This window comes from Necator americanus, chromosome X (assembly GCF_031761385.1).
Source record: "Necator americanus strain Aroian chromosome X, whole genome shotgun sequence".
Classification (NCBI taxonomy): domain Eukaryota; kingdom Metazoa; phylum Nematoda; class Chromadorea; order Rhabditida; family Ancylostomatidae; genus Necator; species Necator americanus.
Genome location: NC_087376.1, coordinates 9169814 through 9187006, shown reverse-complemented (window position 1 = coordinate 9187006; position 17193 = coordinate 9169814). Strand labels below are relative to the sequence as shown.

Below are 17193 nucleotides of genomic sequence, written 5' to 3'. Positions count from 1 at the left end.
ATAAATGATTTATATTTATAACCCGAGGAAAATCTTTCGTATCTGAAGAATCCGAAACAGAAAATGTGTTGCATTCCCTTCCTATTCGCTTTTTAAAATCATGCGCGCTCCATACGAATAAAGAACGGGTTGTGGCCTCGTGCGCAGAGATCACTGTCTGTCTTTTCTCATCGTGGAACCTTCGTCCTTTCATCATGTCTACTTAAGACCCTGCAGGCGACGCTTCGTAGAAAATCCAATTTTTATCGCTTCCCTATATGCAATTGCTCAGTGGCACCTTCGGAAGACTACTAAAGATTGATTGGGGGCAAGATGTAGTTGCAAAGAATTTTTTTTTCTAGATGTACCTTTGCTGCGAAAACAGAAGAAGCGAAAAAAAGCTCAGATACGAAAGGAAAAACCGAGAAATAAGGTTATTTCTAATTAGAAATATAATAGAGTAATAGTATTAGTATAAATAACAATAGTATAAATAAATAAATATAAATAAAAATAAATATACCGACCTCCAAATAGTTCTGCTGCTGATGATAAAAAACTTGTAGACGTACTTAGCGATCTTGCGGTTATGAATCATCAAACTATTATTCTCGGGGACTTCAATCTACATATAGATTGGATTAACTCCGTAGCTTTCAACTCATCTTCATCGCTTTTCTTAGATTTTTTTCACCAGTGCTGATTTCGTGCAAAATGTGAATCTGCCTACCCACTCTGATAAGGTTCTTGACATCCTCCTTACACCTAGCGCCTACACTCTAGATGTTGAGCTTCTTCCACCCCTAGCCTCATCCGACCACGCAATTGTCCATTTCGAAACACCTGTATCTATGTCAGCTCCAAGAATTCCGTTTCCTAACTTTTTCGCGGCTGACTACCTTTCCTTAAACGATTACTTTTCTGGTGTTGACTGGTTTACTCTATTCAATCAATATTCTTCATGTTCGGACATTTATCGCAGATTCTGCAAGAAGGTTTATGAGGGTCTTGCAAAATTTGTTCCTTTTCGATTTCCTCGCCCCTTTTGTTCGAATCTTCCACCTCAGCTGAAAGCCTTAATCTCTCAGAAACAACGTCTTTTTGAGGAGCTAAACCATCCTTTACATAACCCGCTGTACAAGAAAGTATGTTCTGACATTGACTTCCACATGAAAAGATATCTTCGTTATCGAGAGCGCCACTTAGTGCACAGCAAATCCATGAAGCCCTTTTATTTGTACTTAAGGCATAAAATGAAAGGCAATGGAAAACTTCCTGGTCTTACAGATCAAACAGGAGTTACTTATATCAGAGATGCTGATAAAGCTAATGCCCTAGCCTTGCATTTTGCCAGTGTGTTTTCTTCAGAGTGCAGTAATAATACTCCAGAAATTGTTGGCATTGGTCCTATCCAACAGCAGTGCCGTGCCATATTTTTCCATCCTTCAGATATCTACAAATATCTCAAGTCTCTCAAACCGTCGGTCAGTGAAACATATGACGGAATCCCGCCAATTGTATATAAGGAGTGTGCTGCTACTTTATGTTGTCCTCTAGCCCATATCTTTAACATCTCTATGCTATTAGGTGAAGTTCCGGAGGTGTGGAAAAGCGCCATAGTTACAGCAATTCCTAAGTCCCCAGGTACTAATCTGCTGAGCAACTATCGTCCTATTAGCTTATTACCAACGCCAGTCAAAATTATGGAAAAGATTATCAGGGATAAACTGTTGTCTTGGCTAAAGAAGTTTCATCTGATTCCCGCTCAACAACATGGGTTTGTCGGTGGAGCTTCGACATCTACTAATCTAATTGATAGTATTTTTGACTGGTCCTTAGCTTGCAATCAAGGTAAATCGATTGATATAATATACGTTGACCTGTCTAAAGCCTTCGATAAAGTATGCCACTCTAAATTAATTGCTAAGCTTAAGTACTTCGGAATAACGGGCCATATTATAGATTGGATGATCTCGTATCTTAATATGAGAAGTATGACAGTCAAAGTTGGCCACAAATACTCAGCCAAGTTCCCTTGCAGAAGTGGAGTTCCACAAGGAGGAGTTCTCTCCCCTCTCTTGTTTCTCATCTACACTATCGACTTACCTAATGTTATCAGAACCTCTTCTCACGTCAGTGTCCAAATGTACGCTGATGACATTAAGATTTACGGCATATACGATGACGAGAACTACCTCGAAGTACGCAATGCACTTCAGACATCACTAGCTAAAATGTCCGACTGGGCCTCCAAATGGGATCTGCGCATTAACCACGACAAGTCTCTGGTTATGCATATAGGTAAAGGGAATGTGGCTGAGTATAGTATGAATGGAGTAGCTCTTAAAATTTGTAAATCTGTAAGAGACTTAGGGATTTTTGTGGATTATAACCTCAACTTCACAGAACATATTGATCATATTGTAAGGAAAGCATACTCGGCCCTTTTTCGACTATTCCGCATTGTTCACACCTCTAATCCAACTATTCTCACTCGTCTATACAAATCGTTCGTCTTACCTCATCTTGAATATGGCTCTCAAATTTGGAGCCCTTCAAAGAAAAAATATATAGCAAAGCTCGAAAAGGTGCAAGAGACTTTTACGCGTATGTTATGCAGAAGAATGTCAACAGACTTAGCGGTGAATAGCTACAAGGATCGTCTCAAAAAATTAGGTATGAGCAGTTTGAGGAACAGACGTATACACGCCGATCTAATCTTGTGTTTTCGGATCCTCAGAAATGAAACCAAATTAACGCCAAGCAAGTATTGGTGCTTCAGACCTACTAGTGAAAGAACTGGTGGTTTCAATTTACATTACCCTAAAATACAGCATAGAAAATTTGACCTGATGTTCAATAACTTCTTCTATAGAACAGCTAGATGGTTGGAGCTCTTACCGCGGGATATTGTTAAAGCCGAACATAGTAGGATATTCAAGGCGAACTTGAAGAAAATTGAAACAAGCCGGTGTCTGAATATTGATGTCTAACCGCATGCCTCTAACTCTAGCAACTCTCTGATGTCTGGTGCCTTTTGCACAGGGCATGGAACTGGATCACGGATTCCCGTCAATGATACCTCTTAGTTGTCTTTTGCATTTCTCCTGTTTTTGTACTGGCTCTCCTATAGTTACCTTTTTCAGCTTACTGCGAGGCCACTCTTTTCCTTCTTCCGACACATGAAGTCTATTCCGGTCACTGAAGCTCTTTCGCTAACGAGGATACTGATATCCTTTGGCCATATCTCTCTTTAATTTCATGCGTCATACTAACTCCTCTCTCAATTACTTCGGAATAACCTTCTTTGCTAAGTACCGCATCTTTTGGCAGGTTTGCTCTTGGCTGTCGCTTGTCTAGATTGTGGTGGTCAGTCGTTTGAGGATCACAAAAGTTGGTGAACCCTCCTGCTTAAGGTCTCCTGTCAGACTCGCTTTTAGCTCAACGTGCTCCCTATGCCTTGGGCGAATTTGGCTTTCCGAACGTTGATGTTTCGGCAACGTGACCAATGATAAGCGCTCTGGAGGAGATAGTAGATGTCACAAGAGGATTCTTCACCTTCTGGAGTAGGAGAACGACATGTTGACATTAGCACTTGTTATCTACCGCAGGAAGAGACAGCACCAGTCTTCTTTGGCAATAAATTGGGTTCCGGTTTCAGTAGAGTTTGTAGTTTCTTTTTACTCCTAAGAATCTCTGACTCAGACAAAGGATGTTCCATTTGTTTTTTTTTTGTTTTCTTTATCTTCTTTTCTGGTGCACCATTGGTGTATGTGAATAAATAAATAAATAAATAACAGCCTGTGGCATCGAGTCCAACAAATTGTCAAGACAAGAGTGTGGGATAGCATTCCAGGCTTCTTCAAATTGAGCAAATTTTTCGGCGGAATTTCTTGCTTTTTTCCCTTTCATGCGACGTTCCAGCTCTTCCCATAAATGTTCAATCGGATTCAGATCCGGAGACTGACTTGGCCAGTCAAGAACTTCCACATAACGCCGGTTGAACCAGTCACGAATATGCGAGGATGTGTGCTTCGGGTCATTATCTTGCTGAAAGATGAATCCTCTGCCAATGATTTGAAGAGCAAATGGACGCATTGTTGTTTCTAAGATCTCCTCGTAACCGTATCTGTCCAAACTTCCATGAATTTGGCGAAGAGGTCCGACTCCATGCTACTGAAGCAACCCCAAAGCACAATGTTTCCTCCACCATGCTTTACAGTGGGCAGTTGATACATGGGATGGAATCTTTTTCCGGCTGGACGTCTGACATACTTAATACCATCATTTCTCATCAAATTGAACTTGGATTCATCAGAAAATAGAACTTTGTTCCACTGCTGGCGAGTCCAACCAATATGTTCCTTTGCCCATTTGACACGAGCAACGCGATTCTTTTTTGAAATGAGTGGTTTTTTTGCAGGACGCCTTCCATTGAGTCTGGCATCTTGTAGGCGTCTTCGAACAGTTCTAACTGATGGGATCTGTTGATTTGCGATGGCCAATTCACTTTAAATATCGGAGGCAGTGAGCCTAGGATTAGCACGACTCATTCGAAGGATGTTCCTATCGGTGACTCGTGTGGTCATCCGACTTTGGATTCGTCGTTGCTCCAATTATTCCACATGTTGATACCCTCTTCAGAAAAGCGGAGATAGTCGCTCTGGAGACGTTAAAGAGTTTTGCTAATTTGACTTGCCTCATTCCTTGATCGATTCTTCGAAGAATGGACTTTCGAGTTTCAATTGACATATGGCGTGCTCCAAATGTTCTACCGATAATCCAAATACAACAGGAAACTATAAAATTTAAAAAAATACGGGAGAAAAGCATAAAACATAAATAAAATAAATCAAAAATTAAAAAAGTGTGAAATGAACATTTTCAGTTTTTTGGAAATAATACTATTCCTGAAACAGCAAAGTAAACATATTTTTTGGAAAAGATTTCTAATACCAAATGACACCATCGGTACAAGTTTGGAGACGATTCAGCGATTTTCAGAGGAGAAAACCTCGATAAACCGTTTGTCAATTGATTTTTGGCCGCTACTGTATGTTCAAAAATGAGGAATGGAGAAACCGAATCTAAAGCAGAGGAATCCTCCCTTCTACAGCACGTATCGCACTTATCGATTTTTCTTTCACATCTCCCTATCCGGTTCCTATTGATTATGGATGCCATTACAGTGTGGAAATCCTGCTCTCACACGTCTAATATTTCTACCTTTGCATTTTACTCGTGATGTTTCTTCGGGTGCATGGAAAAGGCGAAAGCTTGCCTACAGGAGAAGACCGCACAGTAGAGAAGAATGGTTTCAAGGAAGAGACGAAAAAAGAAGAGTAGTCTTGACTTCCTGAGTATACCCTGACGACTGAGGCCATCATCTTAAAAACTACAGATTCAAAATCCTCTTGTCTACAACTGAAGTTTGGGTTCAGTTAGTAGGCATTTGGGAAGCTAACTCAGAGGGAAACATTGAACGTGAACAGGTAGGCCTCGAACTTCTTTGTCTTATCGAACATCTTCAACTGAGCAAGAGGAAAGTCGAAAGCATGAAAGTCATGAAGGAATGTCTCTTCTGGGAAACTCCTGAGCTGTCATAGACGCGCGGAGTCGCACGAGCTCCACGCAAGTAATCCGCCGAGGTCGGTGGAGAAACGATAAAAAATCAAAATCAAAAATCGAAATCAAGGAGAGAATGGCAGCAGTTTTGGGTGGAGCTCCAGTGGTTAGAAATAAGATCTTTTACGCCCGCCCAAACCTCACCAATCGCAATATGGGAGCAATTGCTCTCTGAAACTCAAGTGGAACGAACACTAACATCGAGAATTGGAATGGATATGGCCCAATCCAACAACATCTTACAAGATCAAATTTGGAATTCTGAAAAACCAAGCGCTGGTCCTCATCATTACATTGACAAGGGCTTTAACACGTTATCTGCCGGACGCAGATTCCTGATGTAATATGTATCGCTTCAGAAAAAACAGATGATTTTACCGACTTATTGATTGTCGGGCACATACTTTGAATAAAAATGTTCATTTTATATTATCCACTTCTGTTCATTTCCATTTAAATCAAACAAACCTCATTGTTGTCAACAACACAGTGATTTTTCATGGTTTGATAACCGATATGATAGTCGTTCTGCGAAATATCTAATCGCTGGAAGTAGTGTTCCAAATCCACAACGCTATGAAAACGACACTGTCTGCTGCATCAACACATTTCCAATAGTATGTCATGAAAGTAGATGAAGTTTGTACTTTTTAGCAGAGCAGGTGTCCCGATCATGACCTGTTATAGTAGATAGGGTTCGAGAGGCAATTTGTAAATGACGCTATAAAAAACAAACTTGAAAAACAATGTTCCTCTCAACCCCATGGAAAAACAGAATCAGACTGACCAGTTTATCCGACGAAGCAACTCTTTACACATGTACAAGTAGAGAAGTAGCAGCATTTGAAGTGAATCCCATCACTAGTATGGGTGGAGATAGTTACTTCATCGCTAAACTCTGACTAACCTATTATAAGCGTGTTCTTTTGTAAATTTTGCGGATGCGAGAAGATGCTTCGTCAGATAAACTGATCAGTTCGGTACTCCTGATCCAGCCGATTTCAGGAGAAGTGCTGTTCCGCGTTTTTACTGTGATACCTGAGAATTACTTCTCAAAACCCTAGGAGAAAACTCAAAATCAAGATTTTTCCATCAACGATCTATTTGAACGCTACCTTCAAATAGATCGCACTGAAATATCAGTACCACACAATTAAAGATGCTTTAGAGCGACATAATCTAAAGGTAAAGCTCACTGTATGAGATTACTCCGATGATTCTTTGATAGTACAAGTCACTCATATTAAGAACTTTTTTTAAGAGATATAATGAGCGAGCATTTCAAAAGACCTATCGACCGAAGCCGTTTATGTACCAAAAAAGCAACTAAAATTTGACGAAAACATCACCACCATGTCTATGTAAAACGGAAGTCGACACAATCAAATAATTACATCAAAGGATAATCTTATTCGACAAAAATGAAAGGTGACGGTATTCATCTAAATAGGGAGGTTGCAAATGGGAAAGTGGTTTTTATTTGAATTTCCTCATTTTATAGTCGAGAGAAGAAGTAACGGATAGCTTTGGCAGAAAGAATAGTTGTTCGAAGCCTAGATATTTCCACCGAATCCATTCGATCCGGTCGCATGCACACTGCATCACCCTTTCATTTTGGCTTACCTCAACGTTAAATGTCTCTTTATTAACCCACCTGGATCTCAGTGCCTTTCCTTATACCTTTAGTTGACTCCCCTACGCAATTTTGGAATGCATACAAGGTGCCATCGTCACCGACCTCAATAACCGAAGGAATTCTCCCCAGAAATTGATATAAAAACATATAGTTCTAAACATTTTACAGCAATGTGAAATTCATTACTAAAATTTCATTTGCTATTGTTAAGTGAATTGTGCCAAACCGGTTCTCAATATCTGAAGCTAGAGTGTCTAGACAGGCCTCCAAACAAAAATACTGACGCAAAGTACATGTAGACATCTGAGTAAAAGTCGTTGACAATTTACTTCACCTCTTAGCAAAACAGACACCGCTTCAACGTCCGTCTCATTCTTGATGCTGAACTTTTTTCTTACTTAAGAAATAATGGTAGTTCGAGTTGAAGAGATGGTTTTCTTCTCGAATGTACTTCAAAAGCTGTTGAAAATGTTTCCTAGATATGTAAAAAACTCTCTTCTTTTTAGAAAGCAGAGTACATTTTTTGACAAGGTTAGAAGCGGATTTGTATTTTTTTTTGTTTTAGAACTTGGAGAACGAATAAATTTAAAGAAAAAAAAACTTTTCTTTTATTGTGTCCCAAATAGTTCCCATCTGTAGTTTTCAGGTGACAACCCTGCTGACGTTGTTGCATGCACCGCCAACAACAGCTCCTATTTCAATACCATGGTACGAGAAAGGTGGAGACTTGTCAACAGTGAATATAACAAGATCGTAAAGGATAAAAGGATAAGGTTTCTGTCGTTAATCAATCCGCTTGGGATGCGCCATCACGTTCACTTCAATTCAGAATCGTATGAGGTTCACGAACTGGCCTATACAATGACTTGCGGTGACTAGCCGATGTGCCAAGTCAGTGTTTTTATCCTCCCAGACAAGTCCGGCACCAATTTATCGACACCGGAGGGATGAAAGGCTTGGTGAGCACTAGGATGGGTTAGAACCTCCAATCGATCGTGCAGGAAGCGGAACCTCTAACCGCTACACTACTCTCGCCGCTAACATGATCTCATCTGGACAAATTACATGTGTTGACACCTCATTGCTGTTAATTCGACAGTTTGCGAGTGCTGCATAAACAGCTTATTAGCAGCCTAGCTCCTAAAATTGTTATTTGAACGACTGACAGATCTTCGCACGCTTCTAACTCTTCTCCCTGGCAGTTACCAGGAATTCTTCTTATTACCTATCTGTGAATACAGTGAGGTTTTGAGGTTTTTATTTTCTTAGCCAGCGGGAGAATCCGGATACTAAATATGAAACTGGAAAAGTTACGTGTTCAGAAGACGTATTAGGTTGTCGCATAAGTCTTCCCCAATTTTTTCTTGAAGATTTTATATTTCATGAGCATATTCATACGTGTTATAGTTTATTGGGTGCGTAAGCCTTTTAGACTAAACTTTCACCAACCTTGTTGTCACACACCAGCTTGCTCCTAATATGATACGCACGACACATCTCAATTTCTACCACAATTCTAGCTTGAAGGGAAGCCAGGGTCGTATCAACTTCGTGCAAGTTGAGAGCGAGGATGAAACCCTTTCAAGATGTCTACGACTGATAAGATTTACCAAGTTAGTGAATGGCGGCTATTCGCTTGATGATTGTGAGCGGTCGGGTGCGGACAAGCTAGGACGTTGTGGAAGAGCATGCCATCAAAAGAATGTTAGCGTCCACTCTTGGCATCAACAAATGTGCGTAGTCTAGACAAGAATGTCGAAGTCCATGAACGCTGTCGTTGAGTATCTCACGAGCACTTGAAATTGCGAGCAAACCGAGGGTAAGCCTTTCTCTTCTCTTCTTAAGAGACTCAGATTTCTTAAAACGCGGAACCGACGTTGGGTGAATCGGGCTGGGAAGCTTAGAACAAGCCCAACCTCCAACCCAAGAAAATAGTTTTCTCCTGCAGATGGTCCAGCAATGGTATGCAGTAACTTACAGTGAGCTCCTGCCCAAGGGCGGCGGTCGTTAGGTACCCGCAGCTGAATAAGTGCCTGCAGAAGAGGCTGTCGGTAGGCCAAAGCAAGCATATCTTAGGCTAGCTGTGATCACTAAGCCACGCCCATCCATCACTACATCACTGAGGTCATGTGCCGCGTTTGTATTGCAATTACGTGGTAGAGTTGACTTCTAGGAAAGTTCAAAAAACAAAAAGGCAACAACCTAGCAACGTAGAAAGTGGAAAAAAAACGTGGGAAAAAATGAAGCAAAAACCTAGAAGATGTGTACAAGAACAAAACAACATCAGAAAACATCAATGAAGCTGAAAACGTTCAAAATAAAGGGTAAAAACGAGAACCTGGCCGTTCGAAGACGTAGATGTGCGATGGAAAAAAACTACATAGAAGATATAGATATATTTGTATTTGTACAGAGTATTTAACGCACGTAAGATACTGCAATAGTTTGTAAAAGTTTCGATTTGTTTGTTTTACACAAATAAAACACTTATTTTCACTTCTGGGATTTCGTGTGGGAGGGTCTAGACGTAAACGATCGATACTTCGTATAGAAACAATACCAGAGATAGTGTGCTACTGCGAGGCATGTTTCGCACCTCTTTAGACGATGAGGGCCGAAGATGGAAGATGGGATGGGCGGAGCATAGGGCAAACACAACGCAATGCTGTGCTGACGCTATTAACTGCTGCGCATCGCAATTAACGATTGTCGTTGCCAGTCGTTTTCCCTAAGAATAAATTATCGCGTATGCTGCGGGTACCCAACGATACGCACGCTCTGCCCAAACGTCAAGTTACTGACACCCAGACCTACACTCTAAATGCCAGTGCTAAAAGCTCACGTCTATCTCCCATACAGACAGCGGGCCAAAACATCTTTCCACTACGGCAACGCGCGATCACGCAGACTTGGCTCATGTTGGCTGGTAATTTCTCAACCTGCTTATAGATCTATTCTCGCTTCCTCCGTCGCGTACCAGCTCTTCAGTTACCTCCGGTGCTTTTTGCATTGAAAAAAGTTCAAGACCGAGGATGTGCTCAAGAAAAAAACTCGGTGACGTCTTCAAGTCCCACTTTAATCCTTTTGAGAAATAGATAAGTTGTACGCACCAGGCGTCATGTGGTGAATGGAGATGGTGCATATCTCTGACTTCCAGACGTTGTTAATTTTCAATGGAGTGACATTTGAAAAATTGAGAGTTATGCCGCAACATAATACTTCAAGCCAACCTAATCATAATCAGCATTAATCATCAGCAGTAATCTGTTCTACAATATAAGTACATAACAATATAAATCACGACATCTATTTTTAAAGTTAAATAGATGATTTGAACAAGTGAAAGCTCGAAACAATTCGAAAAAGCTTCGCATGGAGTAAACAAGTCGAGCTAGGAGAAGCCAACCAACAGCCTCATGATTTTAACGAATTTTTTGGGCCCAAGTACTGATATTTGACAAAAGAAGAGCAGATGAGTTACAAACCTAGATTAGCAGTGAATAAGATGGAAACCCTCTTTAAAGCCGAGGAGTAACTCGCACTGCTTAAAAGGATCATAAAAAGAAACTCGAAAATCATATTCTAAGCTTTGAACAGAGTCGTTGCTGTAATTCTGCCAGATTTCCAGGATATGCTTGTTTCTCTAATCAACTAATCCGAACTCTTAAAATATGATAAGGACTAAAGAAATTAAAGATATACAAAAGGTTTTTTCAGAAGCGTTTGAGTTATCCTTCAAACATTGAAGTCATAATTAATAATTGTTCCTTAACCTTGTACTGCTTTAATCCTGCCACTATAGATTCAGCTGAGATATCTCTTTCCCTCAAGGGATTCTATAATAGGATCAAAACGACTTGAGGACTGATGCAGTTGTTCAAGCGATTACACGCGAAGCAGGGCGAGGGTCCGGGTTCCGCGATAGTCCTGCCTTGTTCGCAACCACTGGCTGCACCGCGCTGCCTCAAGCACAGCCGCTAACGCAACTGCACCAGACTCTCATACATTAGTGGGATGATATAGTCTGGTAGTTTTGACACGACTACAATATCTTACTGATGTATTTGGGAATATAAAAGCTAAAATATGGAAAACCGATGAAGGTTAAATGTTGCCGTTCATCTTGCTACAAATTATACATTAATTTGTTTTATCATTTCGATAGTAATACATTTCCTTTTGAATTAAATTAGAACAAGAAACAGATCTCACAAAGAAAGAGTAGCCTTCATTTCGACCGAAGAATTAGTAGAACTTCATGACTAACTCAAAACTTGAGAACCAGCGTATACAAAAAAGTTTTTAAACTTACCGAAGAGTAGTGACATCAGCAAGAGGCAAATCAAAGCCATTGACATCTCGACTGGGTGCAACATCAAGGCTAACGAAACGATAAGTAGACAAGTCGAAATGCGGTACATTCATGACTGGTGAAACGACTGGCCAAGGAAGTGAACTTAATGAGGTGTCGGATGCAACTCCATTTACATTATGTGGACCTCCAGTGATGCTTCCCTAAGGATAATAGCGTTCTCGTAAAAATATAGAAATAATTGTAAGGAACTTCTTCAGGAATTCAGGTAACCTTATTTTCAACAGCGACATGTGCAGCGTTTTGCACAGGAAGAACAGACTGTTGTTGAGACACAGAAGCGATTGCATTGTTAAGAGGCATTGATAAGCCTAAATATACTGTTGCGATTATAATCTTCATATTAATTGACCTAAACAAAAACAAAGAGTGCACAATAAGTTAGGAGACCGCATTCAATACAATCTGAACCGTTTGCAACATAGTTTCCTTCTATTCTTGCTCACTTTCGCTCAGTGCGTATAGATCGGATAAAAGTTGCAGTAATCAAAGATAAACAAGTTTAGCAATGCCGTTTTTCAATATCTGAGAAGAAGAAAAAAAAAGTTTGAATACATCAGCATCAGTTGTACAACCACCAGCTCAGGATCTGAAACACCTAATTCGCCTACGGGCACATTTGAACAATGCCAAATTCCGTTATTTGCATAGCAGTTAGAAAAAGGGCCGAAATCATCTACATAATTTCTTGCGTGATTAATGCATAGGCGAACGACGTGTCCTATATAATAACGGCCCTATATAAACCCGTGCCAACCCGTGATGTCGGGGAGGATAGTTAGGTAGTTGGGGGAGAAGCACTCAGTGGCGCCCTTATTTCTGGACGTTCCATCTTACTTTGTTCTCTTAGTAACTTTAGATTACATATCATAGATCCTTTAAGACTAATGCTTAGGTCGTGGGGCCCGATTAATTTAATTATTTACTTCCAGAAATAAGGGCGCCACTGAAAGTACCCGCAGCTACATTTTACCCAGAACGTCCTCACTAAGTCCAAAACCACCTGCGAGCCAACTGTGATGCTAACGAAAAGGTCTTGGTATATGGGCACAAGTGCGATAATTGAAGCTGGAGCTCTGACTCCCCTCAGTTTCTGGGGGTTAGCGAAGTGACCCTCTTCACCTGCTCCTCTCTCCTTTTGTGAATGTGGAGTGTAAAACGATAAAACATTACAGAACCCTGTGTAGATCGCAAATTCAAAAATATAGAATAAGAAGTCAATATTAAACACACCATCGATGAGCAAGAGCGTGAATGTGCGCTTAGGGGACGTAATCCGCCAAAGTAATCGGTAAATACCTCAGTTGAGAGAGAATATCACCAAGCAGCAAAGGACAAAGGAACACCAAGATGTGAACAATTAAAGACTGTATAGCAAATCCCGCGAAGTCTTGTTTCCGTTGAGAATTTAGAATGCGAAGTTCGGGAAGAGTCTTCTGGTGTTATCTTCAAGACCATAACTTCGTCAAGCGAATTTCTTCAACATAGAGCGTGTTTGGTCCCGACTTTTTAGACTACTTGTAGCAAGTTCCTTCCTCTTCTATACTGTTAGTATAGTTAGCATACTACAAATTTGAGGATGTTGGGATCTCTACAAGAACAGACAAGATCGGGGGCGAACCTCACGAGTATTAGACCGATCACTCACCCCAATTCTCACTAGTTATCCAGAACGGCGAGAGAAACGCTCCTGTCACACCGAACCCTTCAATGAGAAGAGTCAGTGAGATGTCTACACTGTCTCTCTAGCTCGAAGACAGACACGATGCGCATGCCTGCTATCCCAAATGTGGCACGTTGTTAGGTGCCTGGTAGGAGGGTGTGAGTGGTGCAAAGCTGTTTTCCACGCCACTTTCTGGATAACTGGAGGGAATTCAACATGGCCATGTTCACTTTCCTGTAGTAATCTTAAAAAAAAGTTGTGAATGAGCTTCGTTTGTTCTAAACGTTTATAAAGAGCCAAATAGGACCTATTAAAATATGGTTAAAAGTTCGTCAATTCGTTACGTAACCACCATTTGCATTCTTTGATGTAGTGAAATGTTTAAAGGCAACACACCACGAATCTGACGTGGTGAGGGAATCCAGGGGAAAGGCTAGAGATGGAGTTGCAGACTGCGAGATCCGAGGTGGTTCCGCTGATTCTTCCTTAATCGTCATTTAAAAAAAAACCGCGTGAATGACGCCCGTTTTTACGACGGTTTCGCGTTCACAAGCAAGCGATCGAAGACTTATGAGCTCTCCTGAGATGTTCAAGTAAGCTGCTAATGGGACCGGAAATTGTACATAGAGGAGCGTTCTTACGTAACTTGTAGGAACTTTTGCGGTTGTGGAACTAAAGCGGTTCTGACACCGTTTTTTACGATGATCAGGGAGAGATGAGCGGTACCACCACAGATCCAGCAACTTAAAGCTTCACCTCTAGCTTTTCCCGTGGATTCCCTCACCAAGTCAGATTCGTGGTATGCTGCCTTTAACCCAAAAGTTGACAAGTGTAAAGCGCACAATGGGCGAACAATTGATCAAAATCCTATAGAATGTTGCAGGATTTTGATCAGTTGATCATTTCACCCGCGCTAAATCGGTCAGATCATTGACACTCGTACATGTACTCCAATCTGTCGTAGCATCTAATACAGGATGGAAACGCGACTAACCCCTTCGGCTTCGCATTAGTAAATTCCTCTGGATGCGGACTGGGTGCTAACGAATCCGATCTGTCTGGCAGAACGCCTTGCTGTGACAACGGAGGACTTACTCGGCGGCAATCCTATCAGAATGGAAGTGTAAGGTGACGAATAAAACAATGCCAAAAGTCTGAGACCTATCCATATCGTTCATGCCGTTGCTGCGGGTCGAATTATGATCACATCATCGATAGCATGAAACACTGGCCGACTCCATACAAGTGTCAGCTGGAGCGAGTTGCAGGCGCGGAAAAATCATAACTGGTTTGCAAAGAGAACCACAACGACCCTCACTGTAATGGTAACCCTCACTGTAATGGTACTAGCGAGCTACCGCAAGGCACCTGTACACTTCGCCTCTGACGCAAAAACACTTCCCCTTCCCTTTGCCTAGACACAATGTGGCGGACGACAAAGGTATCCTGTTAAAACTCCCCGGCGTTGACTGTGCAAGGTCAGCTGAACACTGTGAATGAGATTTTTTCAGGAGAGAACAAGATAGCCGTACTGTTGCCAGAGTTAATGGCTTTCTTGCTTCCTAATACAATTATATTATGCATTATAGTACTATTTATTATAGGTCCATTATAACCATTAATTTTAGTCAAACGACTAAATTAGCATATTGTGTTGCAGCACTTTACTGCGTCTGCTTTCCTGGATTACCAGTTTGAGGACCAGGTTTCTGAAATAAAATATAGCGCAAGGCAACGAAGTCACCGTATAAAATGATTGACGGGTAAAGAGCAAAGCCACTGATCGACAAACGTTTGACGCAAAACGTGACTTCCTGTCTAGCTCCAACACTTCCTCGCTTGTTCCAGACATCTGCTCAAGGTACTTGCAGGACGCGATCCTTCCTTCACTTCACGTAGAGCATGCGGAAATGGTTTTGTTCGAATCATGAAGTGAGATCCTCAGCTAACGCGCAATGGACCATCGCTTCAAACAGGAGAGGAAGGCACTCAACAGGTGAGACCTCAACAGCGAAGAGATTCTACAGCACTATCCCTAATTTACTGTTCCAAACCTCCAAATTTTTTCTTGCTAGAACTCAGCATAGGAAGCCGGGTATGATGGCTGCGAGTATAGCACAAAATTCTAGCAATGATACCATTCTTGATCATTTTTTTTTAAACCAGACATAGTTTCCCCGATATCATTCTTAGCCTCAACAACTGGCTCAACATCAGACTCTAGGTGGTGACTTATTTTACTACAAATTCGATGTTAGAATAGGTTCTTTCTTATTAAACTGAAAAGTGAAAGTGAAGCTTCATTACTGGATCCAAACAACATGAGTACATCATAAACTTGTGCACTTATACATCACCGATATTCACACATACCACAACTTGTAAACTTAATTAATTTATTCATGATACTTACCAGAGCCCGTGAGAGCAGCAATTTGTGCTTGATTAAACACATTCTGTCCTCCAAGAACTCCGGATAATGCTGCTAGCTGCTACAAGATCATTTTTATATGAATGACCTGCGATCTAGATTATAACAAAGAAGACAAGCATTGGATTTTATAATACAGTTACTAGAAGTATCTATGTGAGAGAAAATTTAACCTGTGCAGTGAGCCCATTAAGCAGGTTTGCTCCGCCCGCCTGGCTAGGCACTGAATTCATGATGTGGTCCTTCCAAGCAAAATGAACACTTTCTGTGCGTCAATTTTTCTAAAAGACCAACATGAAATAATGTGGAGTGGTAACTCGAAACTCGAAAATCGAAATGGGCAGCAAAATTCATGTGATGCTATGAGGTACAAATATAGAAGGGAGTAATCATATGCTGAAGCAATGGAAAGATGCGAATTCCAAGGAAAATAGGCATTTTGTGGAAGAAGACAAACTTTAATGTTTCCTAAGGCGACTTCGGAAGATCTCAATCACGCATAAGGGGAGCCCAGTTACTTCATTTCCCGCAGGAACACACCTTTGGGCCGGGAGTTTCCCAGCGGTGCGCATGATATAGCGTGGCATCCACTTGTTCACAGCTCTGATCTAACGATTATCGTTGAAACACATCACAAGTCCGACCCACCAAGCTCTTCTTTTCTTGGGAATGCGCGAGTATCTCTGATCTTCGACTGATGACAAAGAGCTGAACTTCGAACCCCTTCTGTCACTTGCGTAAAGCGGGATACCCTTAGCATCACTCTCTCAAATGAGCGTTCTATGACGCTGACATTTTTCCTTTGCTTACAAAACGCCCAGGTTTCCGACACGCAGCTCAAAGCAAGAAATCAGTTAGTGTTGAACAGGTGAGCACGAAGCCAGTTGTTTTTAGCCTTCTGCACTATATCCTCGATGCTCTCGTATGCTTCCCAAGCCACTCGTTTCTTCCTGATCAGCTCAGAGGTCAAGTCGTTCATCATTTTAATTTTCCGTTGAGCACAAATGGGGGATTAGAAACCCATCCGTTCCTCATGAACATCGTCTTGTCCAAGTTCAGCAGAAGACCGATCTTTCTTCACGTTTCATCAAATTCGACCAGCATCGGTCCCTTTGATTGCTGCTTCAAGTTATTAGAACGATGTCACCAACGAAACGAAGATGGTTTAACTTCCAGCCATCAGCTTTCACTCTCATTTTATCCCATTTCAATCCTCTGATCGCGTTCTCGAGAGTGGTGCTACACATATTGGGTAAGAGTGTGATACTCTGTCGAACTCCTTTCTTCAAGTCGATTATGTTTATGACATTATGGTAGAAGTTGCTGAATAACTCATAAGGTATCTTTATGTAAAGATTTTGGATCCATTCCAACCCCCTATTTGAGTCTGATATTCGGTTATGCTAGTCACCTTACTACAGGTATCTAGCAGTGACAGGACAGTTATCCTATCCTAAGGTCTTCTACGTGTAGTTAATAGACCTAAC

The 17193-nt window shown here is 41.2% G+C and overlaps 3 protein-coding genes across 4 annotated transcripts in view; 1 reads left to right on the top strand and 2 right to left on the bottom strand.

The window, feature by feature from the left end:
- The window catches only part of RB195_021969 (uncharacterized protein), a gene marked incomplete at both ends in the record, with an annotated part of 6522 nt that extends 3038 nt beyond the window's left edge, over positions 1 to 3484 (top strand). Inside the window, 3 exons of the mRNA XM_064208929.1 lie at positions 342 to 412; positions 663 to 2655; positions 3396 to 3484. Coding sequence (XP_064064809.1) covers positions 342 to 412; positions 663 to 2655; positions 3396 to 3484 — 2153 coding nt within the window. The remainder of the gene's footprint in view (positions 1 to 341; positions 413 to 662; positions 2656 to 3395) is intronic.
- Positions 1 to 15939, bottom strand: part of RB195_021967 (uncharacterized protein) — a gene marked incomplete at both ends in the record, with an annotated part of 29957 nt that extends 14018 nt beyond the window's left edge. Inside the window, 6 exons of one of the 2 annotated variants that reach the window (XM_064208926.1) lie at positions 4680 to 4778; positions 6073 to 6199; positions 11553 to 11755; positions 11826 to 11923; positions 15689 to 15767; positions 15880 to 15939. In XM_064208926.1, the coding sequence (XP_064064807.1) occupies positions 4680 to 4778; positions 6073 to 6199; positions 11553 to 11755; positions 11826 to 11923; positions 15689 to 15767; positions 15880 to 15939 (666 nt within the window). Of the gene's footprint in view, positions 1 to 4679; positions 4779 to 6072; positions 6200 to 11552; positions 11756 to 11825; positions 11924 to 15688; positions 15768 to 15879 lie in introns of those variants that run through there. The other variant, XM_013444752.2, reaches the window with a different exon arrangement.
- On the bottom strand, positions 3721 to 4077 carry RB195_021968 (uncharacterized protein; the record flags this gene model as incomplete). The annotated part of the gene is made up of 1 exon (XM_064208928.1): positions 3721 to 4077. The coding sequence occupies one exon, from the start codon at positions 4075 to 4077 to the stop codon at positions 3721 to 3723; it is 357 nt and encodes a 118-aa protein (XP_064064808.1).
- Positions 15940 to 17193: the final 1254 nt, after the last annotated feature.